Source organism: Meles meles, chromosome 1 (assembly GCF_922984935.1).
Source record: "Meles meles chromosome 1, mMelMel3.1 paternal haplotype, whole genome shotgun sequence".
Taxonomy (NCBI): domain Eukaryota; kingdom Metazoa; phylum Chordata; class Mammalia; order Carnivora; family Mustelidae; genus Meles; species Meles meles.
Window position 1 is genome coordinate 213,132,838 of NC_060066.1, and position 16,953 is coordinate 213,149,790.

Here is a 16,953-nt window from a genome sequence, read left to right on the forward strand (position 1 = left end):
CTTTTCTCTTTCCAAAACTTTCAAAAAGTAGAGCGAACCCCTTCATTTCTCTTTGGGCTCATCCAGCCAAGCTGCCCCCCTCCGATCGCAGTGGGACAGGCCACCCGGCCTCCTTCCTCCCCGCCCCACTCCCCCGGCCGGCGAGGGGACGGGCTTGCATTCGGGAAAAGCAATCGCTCCCCGATCGTACGGAACAGGGCGAGGCGGTGGCGGCCGAGGGGCGTGGCAGAGCGATTGGTACGGCCTGAGCCCTGCGTGCTCTGCGCGCTGCCGGCTCTTTGCGTCTGCGTAGTCCGCCCACCTCCCTTTCTGCCTCCGCAGCCGCCATGGCGCCCGTGGTTAGTATGGCTCCGCGTGAGGCCTCGGCTCTGAGGCAGGCACGTGGGCCTCGCTGGCCCGGCTCCTGCTCGGCTCGCACGGGACGACGCTCTGCAGAGTCCGGCCGGGGCTGGGCTGGCAGGCCGGCTGGAGCGGACCAGGGCCGCCCCGGGGCCCAGCACGTTATGGGCGGAGGAGGCCGCGGCCTGGGGCACGAGAGGAGCCCCGGAGCTCTCGGAGGCCGCGGCTCAGGCTCGGGCCTCTGGCTACGGCCTGCGGGGAGCTGGAGCGCCCAGGCTGCGGCCTGGGCCGGCGAGGGCCCCTGGGAGCCCGGCCGGCGTGAGGCATCCAGGGTCTGGGCCTGCTTACCTGGGCGGAGGGCGGGGAGGAGGTAGGGGACCTGCCCCCTCGGGAGCCGCGCATCCGGGAGACCTACGTCCGGGACTCGGGGGCCAGGGGGAAGGTGGCCTGGCCACCTTCAGAGAGAGGCTTGGGTTTGAGGATCCGCGCAGCGTCCGTGGGGGGAGTTAGATCCTCGGGGCCCACCTGTACGGGCCCTGCTGGGTCTCGGGCAAGGCCCAGCTCCATTCAGTTCCAGCCGGGCGGGGACCGGGCCGTGCGGCGCCCTCATGTCATGCACCTGCAGCTCGCCGTCCTTGCAGGTTGCGTGAGCGAGTCGTGTTCTTGCCCCCCTTTCTCTGCGGGGACACCCTTGTTAACATTTTCGGTTCACCTTACTCTTTCTGCCTGTGCAGGTTTCTAATGCCCGTGCATTTGTGCGCCTTCGGTTTAGAACCTTGGTGGGGGGCTTGGAGCCCGTCGTGGGCAGGTGTTTCATGGGCTGGTGGTGCATGTCCCCGGCTAGGTCTTAGAGCATCCCTTTTGACGGTTACTAGGAAGAGACGTCTTGAAAAGACGCCAGTGATGTTTGCAGTCGCTAAATATTTGGAAAGTTGACCCAGTCAAGTCTTAGATGAAATTCTGTTGAACAGGAAGGGAGACAAGATGTGTTCCTGGAAGTCTTTTTAGAGTCTGTAGGGCGTTTTAGAGTGGCGGAGTACGTGAGCAGGTAAGGTTATACAGATGTTGGAGTTTGTAGAGGCAGAAGACGGACAGAAGCTTGTTGAGAGTCAGGGAACTGGATCCCTGTAGGATGTGCTCAGACCCAGGGTTTAAGTCAACACCCAGAAGTTGACGGTTGTGTTGTGATTAGAACCTTCTACATCAGAGGATTATGAATTAGAGGTTATGGATTAGAATTAGAACTAATTTTTAGTTTTAGCCTTATCTTCTCCCACCGGAGATAGATGCGTTGCTAGGACGAGTGGTTCCCGTTGTGGTTTTCCGAGAAGGTAGGTTGGAGAGGATTAAGGGAGAACAGTTTACGTGGGTCAGGACCCTCGTCTGGAGTTAGGACAAGTACTCATTCCAGATCAGAAGTCTTTCAGGTTTGCAAGGATTTGTATGCCTGCCCTAATCCTGGAGTAAAGTGAGTGATACTTCTTGAAACTTCATTTTGGAAGATTTATGGTAAATAAAAGGGAATGTTCCTTTTATTGTGGTTTGTAAGATCACAGACCTTCCGGATGCCCACAGAGATTGGGGAGGCTGGAAATCGTAAATGGGTCAAGAGTGCCAGAATGAAGTTTCCTTCAAAAGGGCATGAGTCCTGGTCCCAAAGCACGTAGAGCAGCCTCTGGGGTCTCGGCTTTGGCCACTCTCGGGCAGGGCCCAGAGTGTCTGGGCAGGTCTCTTGGGTGGCTGCCCTGCAAGGGGGCACAGCTCCACAGGTTTTGCGTTTGTATGGGCTTTTCCATTTCAGGCATTTTTGGGTTTTGTTCACTTTTTGGTGGTTGGGGGAGGGACTGGTTGTGCCTTCATCTCTTTATCATTTGTGTACCTTCTTAGAAAAAGCTTGTGGCGAAGGGGGGCAAAAAAAAGAAGCAAGTCCTGAAGTTTACCCTTGATTGCACCCACCCTGTAGAAGATGGAATCATGGATGCTGCCAATTTTGTAAGTGACACCCTTGACGCCACTCAGGACAGTGATGAACCTTCTGGGATGTTGCTGAGAAAACCTGCCGGAGCACATCCGGTCTCAGGCTTGTAGGCAGCTGTGCGGTTCTGGCTCCGTGCACAACCTTGGAACTTGGGCTGGTTACTTGTTTGGTTGGTTTTTTAAAAAGATTTTATTTATTTATTTGACAGAGAGAGATCACAAGCAGGCAGAGAGGCAGGCAGAGAGAGAGAGAGGGGAGCAGGCTCCCCGCTGAGCAGAGAGCCCGATGCGGGGCTCGATCCCAGGACCCTGAGATCATGACCTGAGCCGAAGGCAGAGGCTGTAACCTACACTGAGCCCCCCAGGCGCCCCTAGTTACTTGTTTTGAAGTCTGGGTTTCTCTCACGTGTGTCAGTGGTGAGGAGACTTCAGCGCTAGAGCACCACCTGTTTTCTTCTCCACCTTTCGTTTCCAAAAATGATTCTACGTACAAGCTCCCAGGAAACCACGAACTCGACTAGATCAGTGTGGCCACTTCGCACTTCGGTGTGTTTAAACGTGGGGCTTGTGACCCGCATGGGACAAGGTGTGTCTCCCCCGGGCCGGACTGCGGGACAGATGGCGGCATTTCTTCAAGCTTCCGTCCTGTCGGACATCAGAGCTGCAGTGTTCGTGTTAAAATACCCTGCTTGCTGACTCATACTTGGAGCTTGTTCTTTCCACACACTGCTCTGGACTGGTACCTTGTCCCCATATTTGGGCTCATTCCCCAGTATTCTTGTATCTCAGTTAACGTCTAGAAAAACTAGCCTCACGGCCGCATTTTCACTGCAGCGAGGTATTGGCAGTCAACTCTGCCTGTTCCGTGGCCACGCCAGGGCTCAGACTCTGGTGCAGAGCCTGCTCGCCAAGGTAGGAGCAGTACAACAGGAGTGATTGCGGCCACGGATTCCCCTGAACGGAATTCCGGTAACTTCTGGTGTGTCCCTGTCCCACAGGAAGTCCCGGAATTGGCTCTGTAGGCTCCTCCGTGCAGTGACTTCTTTCTTTCCTCTCGCGCCTCTTTTCCTTCCTCTGTGGCTTCTTCCAGTTTGTGTCTGTGATGGCCCTGCGCTGGTGTCCTTTCCCTCTCCCTTCCCTACACTCACCTGTTTATGTGATTGTTTTTCCTTCTAGAAGTTTCCAGAGGATAAAAAACTTGAGCCATTTATGAGTCTCAGATGCAAGAGTCAGGATTTCTGACCTAGTCGTTCTACCCTATGCTCACTTAATATGGTGTATTGTAAGATTCTTTAAATTTCATTTTAAAGTTTTTGGGAAAAGATTTATTTATTTATTTTTAAAGATTTTATTTATTTGGCAGAGACAGTGAGAGAGGGAACACAAACGAGGAGTGGGAGAGGGAGAAGCAGGCCTCCTGCTGAGCAGGGAACCCAGTGCAGGGCTTGACCTCAGGGCCCCGGGGTCATGACCTGAGCCGAAGGCAGACACTTAATGACTGAGCCACCCAGGCACCCTAAAAAGATTTTTTTTTTTTTTTTTTTTTTTTTTTTTTTTTTTTTTGAAGACTTTATGTATCAGTTTGAGAGAGAGTCAGCACAAGCTGGAGGGGGGCAGAAGGGAAGTGGCAAGCAGATCCTCACTGATCCTGGAGCCCTGGGAGCCCCATGCTGGGCTCTGTCCCAGGACCCTGAGATCATGACCTGAGCAGAAACCAAGAGTCAGATGCTCAAGAGACTGTGCCACCCAGGCTCCCTATTTATTTATTTATTTATTTCCTGAGAGCTTGGGCGGGGTGGGGGGGGTTTGCAGAGGGAGAGAGCAAATCCTCAAGCTGATTCTCTGCTGAGTGCAGAGCCCAACTTGGGGCCAGATGTTATGACCCGAGCCAAAATCAAGAGTCGAATTCTTAGCTGAGCTACCCAGGTGCCCCAGTGTTGGAGTTTTTATTTATTATTTATTTATTTTTTAAAAAGATTTTATTTATTTGTTGGGAAGAGAGAGAGTGAGCACAGGCAGACAGAGTGGCAGGCAGAGATAGAAGCAGGCTCCCTGTGGAGCAAGGAGCCCGATGTGGGACTCGATCCCAGGATGCTGGGATCATGACCTGAGCCAAAGGCAGCCGCTCAACCAACTGAGCCACCTAGGTGTCCTGTGTTGGAGTTTTTAAATAGAAGGTTGTAGGGGTTTGGGGCTGAGAGGGACTTCATATCATTGCAAAAGCAAGAGAAGCAAACATTGCTATTTTTATCTTACTTGTTTTCTTTTTGTAAGAAGTAGGCTCCTACGCCCAGTGTGGGGCTCAAACCCACAAATGCCGAGACCAGGAGTTGCATGCCCTGCTAACTGAGCAACCCAGGCGTCCCCAGAATCCTCCTTTTTGAGCAAGACCCCTGAAGTCCATGCAGGCGGAGGACCTGTGGGCTTCCGTGGGAGCCCAGTGTCTCTGGGCTCTGGGGTACTGTCCTCAAGCTGTGCATGCACAGGCCCCTGAGCTGATGAAGAGTTGTTCGGGTCTCTGCGTGTTGCTCCTTGTCCAGCTTGGAGACGTCCTTCCTCTGGTGGTGCTGGGGACAGTGCTTTTTACTTCTCAGGTTCGGAAGCTGAAGGTACTTTGTAACAGTTCGGCCCCAGGTCTCCTGTCTTGTCTTACCGTGGGCTTCTCAGTCAAGCCTTTTGGACAGACGCGCATTGGACCTTGTGCGGAAGCCGTCAGGTGTGTTCATGCTTGTTACACAGAGAGAAAGTCAAGAGGTGTCATTTCACGTTCTTAAATTTCAGACCTTGTATTAATAGCTGAGGATTTGCTATAGTTTTTTTTTTGAAGACTAAACATTTGAAAAACAGTTCTGTTCCTCTGGTGGTTCAGTTCTGTGTTCAGTGTTGGGAGTATAAAATCGGGGCACATGGGTGACTCACTCGTTAAGCGTCTGCCTTCAGCTCAGGTCGTGATCCCGGGTCCTGGGGTCGAGCCCTACATCAGGCTCCCTGCTCGGCTTCTCCCTCTCCCACTCCCCCTGCTTGTGTTCCCTCTCTTGCTGTGTCTCTCTGTTTAAAAAAAAAAAAAAAGGAGGGGCGCCTGGGTGGCTCAGTGGGTTAAAGCCTCTGCCTTCAGCTCAGGTCATGATCCCAGAGTCCTGGGATCGAGCCCCACATCAGGCTCTCTGCTCTGCAGGGAGCCTGCTTCCTCCTCTCTCTCTGCCTGCCTCTCTGCCTAGTTGTGATTTCTCTCTGTCAAATAAATAAAAAATATTTAAAAAAAAAAAGGACAAAAACGTGCAGTAGCCTAATGAGGGGTGGGGCACTCACCTCGCTAACCGATCGACTTGACGATTTCCACAGGAGCAGTTTCTTCAGGAGAGAATCAAAGTGAATGGAAAAGCTGGAAATCTCGGTGGAGGGGTGGTAACAATTGAAAGGAGCAAAAGCAAGATCACTGTAACTTCCGAGGTGCCTTTTTCCAAAAGGTATGGGACCGATGAGTGTGACCTGCGGGCACCCTAGTGCTGAGTCCGCCGCCCCCCACAGGAGTGCTCCTGCCCCAGAGTCCCCAGTGTCTGCTGTAGTTGTTAATTCCTAGAATAGGGCCCAGTGCAGGGAGGCAGTGAATGAATGAATGTTGTTAGGGGGCTTAAAAGCATTTAGCTTTTTTTTTTAAGATTTTATTTATTTATTTGACAGAGATCACAAGTAGGCAGAGAGACAGGCAGAGAGAGAGGGAGAAGCAGGCTCCCCGCTGAGCAGAGAGCCCGATGTGGGGCTCAATCCCAGGACCCTGAGATCATGACCTGAGCCGAAGGCAGAGGCTCAACACACTGAGCCACCCAAGTGCCCCAAAAGCATTCAGTTTTTGATAATTTTTTAAGATTTTGTTTTCCACAGGGAAAGATTGCAACAGTAGAGATCTCAGACTTAATTAGACAGTATTAAAAATGAGAATATCTCTTCCTTTGCCTCTAGATTACAGTGAGGAGCTCTTGTTTTCATCGCCCTGCAGTGTTGTGTTAGTTGCAGGCGTCCTGCCTGGGCCCCGAATCTCTGCATTAGTCAGTGTGTGCTCCTTTCTAATTCTCCTTGCTTTCCCGTAAGTGCTGGTGTCATTGGGTCAGCGCTCCCTTGAGATCTCAGTTCAGACCAGAGCCATCCTTTTAATTCCTGCGGGCCCATTTTCTAAGTCGGAGACCCCAGGTCCCTTAGCCGGTGGTATTCCACTGTGGTTACAAGGAATCGGACCTATTGATACCTGGCTCCTAGCCCAGAGCCGGCATATTCTTAGGAATTTTCAGTCAAACTGGATCAAGTGGAGGGAAATGGGACGGTGTATTAGGACAGATCGGGTACAGTTCAGCCTTTGCTTTTAGCTTTAATTATTATCAGTCCAAAAGTGACTTCCGGTTCCGCCTGGCTCGGTTCTTTGATGTGTGGAGCAGGTGATCTGATGCCAGAGACTGGTGGGACCACAGGGTCTCCAGGGCGCAGAAAGCCTAAAACGCTCTGGGCCTTCACAGAGGTCATGGGGGGTTGCTGTGATCTGTGACCTGTTTCCACGCTTACCAACCTGGTTTAAGAGTGGCTCTTAACAGCCCTTACTTCTCTTCTCGCGGATGCTTGTTCATCCCCAGTGCGGGAGGACTGGGGCCTTGACCTTCACGGCTCTCCTCTCTCAGTGACGATCGTTTGACTGTCTCGTAGCATTCTAGGTGTTCCTGCTCTAGGACCTTTTCTGATCTCCAAACTTCTGTAGCTTTTTCCCTAGTTTCCCAGCCTTCCATTTTGAAAAAGTTTAAAACTACCAGAAAATAACCACTTTACCTGAATACTAGGCGGCAGAAATAATAAATGACAGAAAAGAATACTTTTTAGATGGAACGACCAGATTGATTTATTTTTACTTAGGGAAGAGAGGATAGAATTGAACTGAGATCTTCACATCTTTGTGAAGATTGCCTTGTTGACGAGTAATACTGTTGAACGGTGTTCATTTCTTGGAGATGGTGAGTCTGTTGGTTCATTGATATTTGGGTCCTTGCTAATAGGCCAGTTCACCTGTGCGTCTCCTTTAGTGCCCGTAACAGTCGGGAGAGATGGTAAGTACCAGAGTCTCATTTCACGGAGGGAGAAACGGAGGTTTGGAAAGGTTAATTTGCTCAGCAGTGAGTTGGCTTGGGATTCTGTTCCCTCTTTTCCTCATGGGTTTGGGAAGGTGCCCCAGGACCTCAAGAGTAAATGAGCGAGAGAATAAACAAGATTGTAGGCTTTGTGTCGTGGGATGTCGGGCACAGAAGCCAGTTGCTGCCTGTGTATAAATCGTGAGTTTTCTCAGCAGTTTGCTGTGGTGACCGCTCCGCCGTCTCCCAGGCCACAGCAGCCAGATGAACGCTGCGAGCTCTCACTTGCTGTGCTGGAGCGAGGGCAGGGCTGGGTGGCGTCCTTTCCCCAGGCGGTGGGTAGTGAGCATCCTGTCGTAGAAGTGAGTATGCACAGCAGCCCCGAGAAACAGTCCTGATCATCTGGACAACCTCAAAAGGAGGTTTGAATCCATGAGGTGTGATGTGTGGGGAAGACTTAGAGCCAGAAACCCAGTGATTCTTCAATAAAAAGATATTGAGATGGTGTGCTTAATTGTTAAGTTACTCTCATGGTATCTAAAAATATCATGTTTTTGGTATCCACTCTCCAGTGGACACTCAAAATCGTTTTATAGGTGTATTGCTGTGTTTAATGGACAACCGTTACAGATGCTTCTCTGTTCTCACTTTTTAAAAATATTTGTTTATTTGATAGAGATCACAAGTAGGCAGAGAGGCAGAGAGAGAGAGGAGGAAGCAGGCTCCCTGCTGAGCAGAGAGCCCGATGTGGGGCTCCATGACCCTGGGGTCATGACCTGAGCCAGAGGCAGAGGCTTTAACCCACTGAGCCACCCAGGCGCCCCTCTGTTCTCATTTTTATTGCTGGTTCAGATGAAACGTGGCTGATACTTTTGGCCTCATCTTTGCTGTGGTGGTTTTTTTGTTTTAAGATTTTTGTTTTATTTGACAGCCAGAGGGAACACAAGCAGGGGGAGTGGGAGAGGGAGAAGCACGCTTCCCGCTCAGCGGAGAACCCCATGTGGGGCTCGATCCCGGGACCCTCGGATCGTGACCTGAGCTGAAGAAAGATCCTTAAGCCCCAGGCGCCCCATCTCTGCCATTTTTGAATGGTGGCAAAACTCACTATATTGTAATGATGCGAATACGTGGGTTTCGGGAAAGGTGCAGTGACGGAGAGCGCTGCGAGGGCCTGCGGTGGTCTCAAGTGTCCTTTCCCCGCAGGTATCTGAAGTATCTGACCAAGAAGTACTTGAAGAAGAATAACCTCCGCGACTGGCTGCGCGTGGTGGCCAACAGCAAGGAGAGCTACGAGCTGCGCTACTTCCAGATCAACCAGGACGAAGAGGAGGAGGAGGACGAGGATTAGAACTCCTGTGTCTGGGATATTTTGTATCATCTTTAAATAAAATCTAGGAATCACAGTGGTGGTTTTCCTTGTACCTCTGCAGTGTGGCTCAAACAGAAAATTGGAGATCAGAGTAAAAGCTTCACTGGGGCGACCATTCCCGTGTTTGTAATTAAACTTTTCTCCTGCTTGAAAGTTCTGAGGTTATGTGGTAAGGATACCAAAGTAGAGAGAAGCTCCTGTAAGGGAACTGCCAGGGATTTGACCTCGAGCAGGTGGTTAAGAGTGGAAATGTGCGCCCTTCAGTGAGTCACTGTTTGACTTCCAAAGGTGGCACGGTTTTACCTGGTGCTTTTCTCTGATTCAGGTGTACGAACGCCGGGGCTCCTAGTTCGCTGAGCAAAGCCAGCAACTTACCTGAGCTGCTCTTGCAGGAAAAAGGCAGGGTCGGTAAAAAAGGGTTCTGGGGCATTTCAAGTTTTGGTTACAGATTACTCCCACGCGATGACTATGTATGTTAATCCTTTTTCTTCCTGTAGAAATAAAATTTCCTTTGGTGCCGCTGCATATCCCACCCTTCAGAAAAGAGTGGGGAGCGGTTCTAAAAGTCCCAGGTTTTAAATTAAGTAAATACACACAAAACTGAATTTGTAAGCAACTTACCCGCAACAAACTGTCGCTTCGGCCCCCAGCAGGGGGAGCTGGAGCTGAGCTTCCAGAGATGGACCTCGGGCATCTCCCTGGGACGCAGCCTTTGCACCGGGTGGGCGCCAAGGAGAAGCAATCGAGGGCCAGGTCATGCTGAGGAGTTGAGGAAAAACGTTGACATGCCCAGGGAACGGCCACTTATGTGCCATTTAGGCCTTGGCTGGATTTAATGTCAGGTCATTGTGCAAACTGACATGAGTCAGGGCCAGATGAAAGTGGGGTTTTGTTGCCTCACGTGCAGAGGCTAGAGATCTGGGAGGGGTTGCGGAGTTGTAAAGTCATTGTCAATCCTCTGGAAATCCAGAGGATTTGAGAGCAACTTTGAAGAGAGACCCTGATGCCTTACGGTGCCCTTCAGAAATCTAAACAATTCTGCAGAAAGTCTGCATCGACTTAAAATTGCAGTGTATGAAACCGTGTTTTTAGGGTTTGTCCACAGCTAGTTTCCCCACCTGAAATTCTTGGGCTCTGCTAGCTGCCTAGCTGGAAATTAAATGTTGGAGCCCTACCTTTGCTCCAGTATGACATTTGGTGCTCCTTGGATTGAATTTAACATGATGTGTCTTTGCAATTTCATTTGTGGTAAAGGCTCCAGCATTTTCTATTTCTATGCAAATTTCTCGAAGCAGAATTGTTTGCGTTTTTCTCCGCTTTAGGACAAGGAGAGGTTTCTTCCCAGTGTAACTGAGGCATCAGCTGGTTTCTGGCGCTCTCCCTCACCACGATCATTAACTTTGTTAGTAAGTTTATGACCTGGATTTGCAAATTGTACTTGTTTGTTGCATCGATGTTCACCTGTAGTGATTTTTAGTTTGGTTGTAAAAATATTAATCCTGGGCGGAAATCAGCATAGAAGATTTTTTTTTCCAGATTATTTCCAAGTTTTAAAACTTGTAATAAAACTGAAACTCACTGGTTTTTCTATGCCTTTTTGAACTCTTGTAATTGAGTTTTGATCACATTTTATATTAAAGTGGCTAACACATGGCTACTCTTATTGTGGAAGGTTTTTTTGTTTTTTGTTTTTTAAAGGATCGGCATGGTAACCTGTTCAGCAACATTGTTTTTCCTACTAATCGCTGTACCAACCCTGATCTTGGTCTTTGTTAAGCCTGAGAAGAAAATGTGCCCTTTATTCCCATTTTCTTTACTTCCGTTGTGCTTCGGTGAGATTCTGGAGTTGGTCGTGACTGAACTGTCCACGTAGAATTTGTTCCGATCCAGAGCCAAGAGAACAACTTCGCAAACAAGACTTTTTCTGCCGGGGACTCTGTACTGGGAAACCCGAATTATTTCACATCCATTATACTGCTTGTGTCCGGACCACATTTAGACCACGTTCCTTTTTAGCTCCTGACTCAGGACCTTCCCACCTGCCTGAAGCAGTCCCGGCGCGGGCAGAGTGGGTGGGTCCCGGAGGGTCTCGGGCTGAACCGGGCCCCACGTTCCCAAAGGCGGTGGAATAGGGAGCCGCTGCCGGCTCGTTCTTAGCCGGTTCTGGTTACCGACACCATGTCTTAGCTAAAGGTTTAGTATTTGTTGTTTTCCTTTCAAAAGCCTCAGTGACACCCACCTGGTCAAAGTGCTTTTTCTTCTGAGTAGTGTATCCTCCCTACTCTTCGGGAAGGGCCAAGTGCTGAAATGCGTGGCTCCCGTCCTCACCGGTGGCGCCCGGCTGAGGTGTGAGGAACACTTGGGTCTAAGAAGGGTGCAGCACGGTGGGGGAGTTGGAGCATAAAACATTCTTCCTGAGATTTTTTTTTTTACTTTTTTTTTTTAAAGATTTTATTTATTTGACAGAAAGACAGCAAGAGAGGGAACACAAGCAGGGAGAGTGGGAGAGGGAGAAGCAGACTCCCCGCCAAGCAGGGAGCCTGACAGCGGGGCTCGATCCCAGGACCCTGGGACCACGACCTGAGCCGAAGGCAGAGACTTAACGACGGAGCCACCCAGGCGCCCCATATCGAACATTTTAAAAGACAAATTAATAAAAACTACAGAATGTTCTGGACTAAGCAGACCTTAGCCTTTTTTTAGAGGACACTTGGTTTCTTGGACGGTGAGCAGGACCCCGGTGAGGTGGTGAGCGGTTCTATCCCTGGTCGTCCCATTAACCTCAGGGGAGCTTGGAAATCGGCTTTGGCCGATTCCACTTCCTTCCTCTCGGTGCCCTGGTCTTTCCCATGATTTTGCCCTAGACTTTGCCCTAAGCTCATCAAGTGTTAGACGCAGAGTGCGGTGCAGGCTTCCCCTGTGAGGGGGCATACGCTGAGGTGGTGTGGGTCAGATTCCAGAGTACCACGGGGACAGACCTCCTCCCCGTGGTAACCTTGGCTGGGGTCAGAAGCTGGGAGAGCCCGGGTCGGGGCCTGCTGGAGCTGTGGCCTGAGCTGTAAGGAGTCTCCATGGGTAATGAGCTGTGGAGGTTACTTCCCTTTCCGGAAGGGAGGAAGGGAAGGAAGAGGCCTGGTCTGTGGGATTTGCCATCCCAGCAAGGAGGTGGTGCTGAGGGAAGCGGGGGGAGGGGACGCTGCCTTTTTTTTTTTTTTTTTTAAGATTTTATTTATTTATTTGACAGAGAGAGAGAGAGATCACAAGTAGGCAGAGAGTCAGGCAGAAATTGAGAGGGAAGCAGGCTCTCCGCTGAGCAGAGAGCCCCATGCGGGGCTCGATCCCAGGACCCGGAGATCATGACCCGAGCCGAAGGCAGCGGCTTAATCCACTGAGCCACCCAGGCGCCCCGGGGGACGCTGCCTTTTAAGTGAGGCCCTCGTGCTGCTTTCCTCAGGGAACAAAAAACTAGGAATTTGTAATCTAGACATTTTCCTCTTTCCTATCTTTGGGAGGATCTGAGAATTCACGTTCTTTTTTTCTAGGCTATTTCGGGCCAAACTGAAACAGTCTTAATGCTGTGCTGACCAGATGAATTAGCGGCTCCCACACCTAGAACCCGGAAAGAACCCGTAAGACGACTTGAGGCTTACACAGGCACCTTCTCAGGTTCAGGGCCGTGGCCCAGAGGCCTGCCTTTTCAGGAGCCCCAGCAAACACGTGATTTGGGCTCAGCTGGGGCACGGCCCAAACCTTGAGACACAGGCTCCAGGTATAAGGGAGACCTTGGTTCCTGGGGGATGTTTACTGCTCACCTCAGAAGACGCCGGGATCCTGCCTGCGATGCGGTCCCTGGGGCAGAGTCCTGGCCTGCGGGGAGCAGTGTGGGGACAGGGGCTCCACTTCACAGGGCCGTCAGGTGGCCAAGATGGGGCGCGTTGGTAAAGAACGGACCTCGGGGCGTCTGAGAAATTCCTGTAACCCAGGGATGGAGACGGCTAGGGGCGTGTGTGGAAGATAACCACTTCCTGTAACTCTGCTCTTGGAAAAGCAATTTTTCCTTGGTGCTTTCATAACCAGTATATTCAAAAATATATATTTTGATTTTGAATCGTCCCTGGAGTGCAGTTCCAAGCTCTGTGATCAGCCAACAGGAGCATCTGGTCTCCTGAAACGGACACCTTAAGGATGGGCTTGTTCTCGGCATCGGAGAATTGTCTGAATTTTCACCTTTTTAGGGACGGCTTTTAACATCGGACATTCTGGGCTCATTGTCACTATTGTTAATGGTCTGACCATGATCAGAGCTTTCCCTTAAATGTGACTGGGGATTCCTTGTCCCAAATCCACGTGTTTCTGCCGTTCCAGGCTTCGCTTCAGTTTTGCTTTTGGTCAGCGAGCGGGGTGAGTGAGCGGCCACCGCAGGCAAGGCGGGATGGCCACAGAGGACTGGGACCGCGAGCACCTGCACTCTCTGCTGTCAAGTTGAGCAGCTGGAACTGTTCTTTCTCGAATGTTGTCTGACTGTCTCAGCCTCGCCTTGGCAGTTGGACCCAAGGCTAAGGGGGTGTGCCGGAGTGGGGGGGCTTTCTGGTGTTGGGAGGTTCTGTAAGTCAATGTGTCTCTCAAGTGGGACAGAGAACCTTTGGAAGTGTCCTGACCTCTTCCCCGCCATCTGGGATGGGGTGAGGGGTCGGGGTCGGGGCTGCTGAGGGTGCACAGGTTGGGTGGTGTCTAGGGGTTTTTCTTGGATGGTTAACATTCAGAAAGACAGGAGGTCTGGAAAGCGCAAGGCAGCCTTGCCAGGGACAAGGCAAGCCTGCTAAAGCACAGTGATTTGGTGCCCCCTCGGCTAGATGCTCAGTGGTGTGAAATACAGCCTTAGACCCGAGAAGCCCTTTGCTGGCTTAGCCCACCGCCCTGCTGCCTCTTCCCTCGCCCTCGAAGGCCACCTTCCCGGGATGCTTCCAACCTCTCTCTGGTGTGGTTTAAAAGTGATCCAGGAGATAAAGGGGACTCCCGGCACCCTGCACTTTGATCCAGGACAGACCTGCCTGTGCCCAGGATTGAAGACGAGTTTCTGTTCGGGGCTTGCTGGCAATATTAGGATGGGAAGGGGGAGGAAAATTGTGCTTCCCATCTTTCCAACTGCCCTAGACCATCCGTGGTCTTCTGGTCACGGCTTGGGTTCATCATGGCTTGGATCATGGCCATCTCGCCAAGAGGCCTTGCTTGGGGGAGCCTTCATCAGGCAGTCACAACTCACCTGGTTCCCCAAAGAACCAGGGTTCTCCCCCCGGAGAGCCCTCGTGCTGCTGTCACAGTGCGAGGGGGTCCTGGTGATGCCTGCCAGGATGGGCCAGACGTTCTGCCAAGCCCAGAGGGGTTGGTGCCAGAGAGGAGAGCCCAGACCCTTTCTTGCTTCCTAAGTCAGGCCGACCCTGTGGGTCCCAGGCAGCCACATGGGTCTCCAGTGGGCTCCCTCAGATGTGTCTGGCCCCAGGCAGAGAGGTGAGGATGCCCTCCCTTTACTGGCTCTTGGGTTGGAGAGCTGACCTTCCTAAGGGCCCCTGAAACTTTGATCCTCTGAGTGGCCATAAGACCTCCCGCAGCCCAGACTGGCCGCCCTCAGCGCTCATTTACAATTCCAGCCTCGCTCCCGCGGGCTCCGGCCTCCATCTTCACCTTTGACAACCGCGGGCTGGTGGCGGAGGCGCCTTACCGCTCTGCGACAGGTGTCGCTTCCGAGCGGGAGTTTTGGGCACAGAGAACGCAGATCCGCATCACCCCGGGGGCTCTGGCTGTGTTTCAACAGGACCCCGCCTGGAGGGGCGTTTGGCAGAGGGCACGTGGCCGAGGGAGCGCGGTGCCCTGGGGTGGGGGAGGAACCAGCCTGCACGCTTTCTCCTGGAGGAATCGGACGGTCTCCAGAGCGACCCTTCCCCAAGCGCAGAACACGTCTCCTTCTGATCGTCCTTCCGAAGGGCCGCGCCGGCTGCGGGATTCTCCGTGCACCAGCTCGTCGGCGCACGTGAGCGGAGTGCGGCGCTCGCTGCTCGCGGCCCACGGGACCCCGCCCCTGCGCGCGCGGGGACCCCGGGGCAGGGCGCCTTCCCGGCCCGCGGCGCCGGGTCCTGCCGGGGGTGCGCGGGGGCGCGCTGCACCCCCCCGCCCCCCCCCCCCCCCCCCCCGGGCCGGGCTCGCTCGAGTCCCCGCTGCCCGCTCGGCCGTCGGGTCCCTGGGCGCGCGGGCGCCTCGACGGCTCCCCCTGCCGGGAAGCCGGGTGCGCCCCCCCTGCGCCCGGGGCTCAGGACTAGTCCCCCAACTTGTTCTCGGCTGGTAACTAGTCGCGCTGCCGGAGCGATGGGATGGGGTTGCCACAGCAACAGACTGGACGTCACAATCCGGGCATGTGGGCCGCCCCCCCGCCGTCCGCCGTGCCGCGGGCGCTGCCGCCGCCACCCTCGGCCGGCTGCGGGACTCGGGCTGCGGGGCGCGTGGGCGGAGCGGCCCGGGCTTTGCGGGGAGCGCGGCGAAGGCGGCCGAGAGGAGGGGGTCGAGACGGGGGGGTGGAGGTTTGGGGGGGCGGGGGGGGCAGGCGGCCGCCATCTTCTCGCCGAGGCCGCCTCGCCCGCCGCGCGCGCCCGTCCGGCCGCGCACGGGTTAAGGCTGGCACCGCGCCCGGCGGGAGGGGGGGCGCCCACCTCCCCTCCCCCCGCGCCGGGCATGCGGGGCCCGCTGGGCGCCGAGGAGGAGCTGCCGCGGCTGTTCGCGGACGAGATGGAGAACGAGGACGAGATGTCAGGTGAGCGGGGCGCCGGCTGCGCACGGGGCCGGGCGGGGGGCTCGGGGCCCGGCGGCGCGCAGGAGGGGCGCCCGGGCCGCGGGGCTGCGCTCCCGCCCTGCTGGCGCCGCGCGGCCAAGGGCGCGGGGCCGGGCGAGCACCGGGGCGCGGCGCGCGGGCGGCCAAGGGCGGGGTGCGGTCGGGGCCCCCGGGCCGCAGGCGCCGGCGGAGGAGCGCGGGGGGCTGCGCCGGGCGCCCCGGGCGGGGAGGGGGCGCGGCGCCGCCGCCGGCTCAGCCCCGCGTGCCCTTGAAGGGGGCGGGAATCGCGCTCGGCTCCCGGCGCCGCGCACCCCGCGCTGTGGACCCGCGCCGCGCGCCCCTGGCCTCGCGGGGGCAGGCGGGACCCGGCCCCCGCCCGTCTCGGCCCCCGGGGCGCGCTGGGTGGGGCTCGGAGCGGCTGGAGGACCGGCCGCGCTGGGGGGACCCCGCGAGCGCCCTGGCAGGGGCGGTTTCCCTCCGGGCCCGCCAGGCTCCGGGCCGGGGCGCGCGCGCTCGGACTCCCGCTCCCCTTCCCGGCCGCGGGGCGCTGGGACCGCCGCTCCCAAACACTTGGCGGAGCCGCCGGCGCCTCCAGCCGGAGATCGCCCGGGCAGGGGCGCTCCCAGCCCATCCAGCTTCGGCCACGGGCCTGGCGCCCAGGGCCGCCGCCCCGGCCCTCTCCGTCGCTCTCAGAATTCAGCATAAACAGGGCTTGTGCGTCAGGGGTAACCTTGCAGGATGATTCTTTAGTTAACTGCTCACCGTTTGTTTGGGACGGTTCTCCTGGCACGGCAGGGCAGGGCCTCACCCCGTCCACCGGCCTCCCTCCCTCCCTCCCTCCCCTCTGGGGGACTCTTCTCAGCTTCCCGGCACCAAGTCTATGGCCCCTTCCGGGCTCCTGAGAGACTTGTGGGAGGTCCGGGGGCCCTGTTGAGCCCAAAACTATGCTGTCTGGCCCAGGAGTCCTTGGAGGGAGGCCGGATGGGACATTCTGCAAATTGGCACCCCCATCTCCTGCGTGCGGGTGACGGGGCGGGGGGCGGTGGTGAGGGAGGAGGACCCCGCAGGACCCCTGGGGCTGCTCTGAGCCTTCCTGGAGACGGGATTCCCACCAGGTGGCCCCGCCCACCGGGGGCCGCCTCCCCACTCCCCACTCCCCACTCCCCACTCCCCACTCCCCACTTGTTTGCTTGCTTTAACACTGTGGCTAGGACCCCTCCAGAGCCTGGCCTCCCTCCACCCTTCAGACAGTCTGGCCAAGTTTGCCAAGAGCCTGCTTGGGTTAGGGGCGTGGAGGTGAGGTGGTCTCTTATGGGAGGGGCTGCTTGGACAATAGTTGA

The 16,953-nt window shown here is 55.0% G+C and overlaps 2 protein-coding genes across 3 annotated transcripts in view; both read left to right on the forward strand.

Annotated features, from left to right (window-relative positions):
- The first annotated feature begins 250 nt into the window (after window positions 1-250).
- Window positions 251-8,827, forward strand: RPL22 (ribosomal protein L22). Its single transcript, XM_046013984.1, has 4 exons — window positions 251-338; window positions 2,227-2,331; window positions 5,659-5,783; window positions 8,628-8,827. Exons 1-4 carry the CDS (start codon window positions 327-329, stop codon window positions 8,770-8,772), a joined length of 387 nt encoding a protein of 128 aa, XP_045869940.1. The 5' UTR covers window positions 251-326; the 3' UTR covers window positions 8,773-8,827.
- Window positions 8,828-15,429: 6,602 nt separating this feature from the next.
- Window positions 15,430-16,953, forward strand: part of CHD5 (chromodomain helicase DNA binding protein 5) — a 58,681-nt gene continuing 57,157 nt past the window's right edge. For both annotated transcript variants that reach the window (XM_046017918.1, XM_046017928.1), the window contains exon 1: window positions 15,430-15,595. In XM_046017918.1, the coding sequence (XP_045873874.1) occupies window positions 15,517-15,595 (79 nt within the window). In that variant the 5' untranslated portion in view covers window positions 15,430-15,516. The remainder of the gene's footprint in view (window positions 15,596-16,953) is intronic.

Bases quoted from the DNA above. Each gene is read 5' to 3' on its own strand.
- RPL22 (XM_046013984.1), top strand. The intron at 2,332-5,658 runs GTAAGTGACACC...CGATTTCCACAG, and splicing joins TCATGGATGCTGCCAATTTT to GAGCAGTTTCTTCAGGAGAG. The intron at 5,784-8,627 runs GTATGGGACCGA...CTTTCCCCGCAG, and splicing joins GAGGTGCCTTTTTCCAAAAG to GTATCTGAAGTATCTGACCA.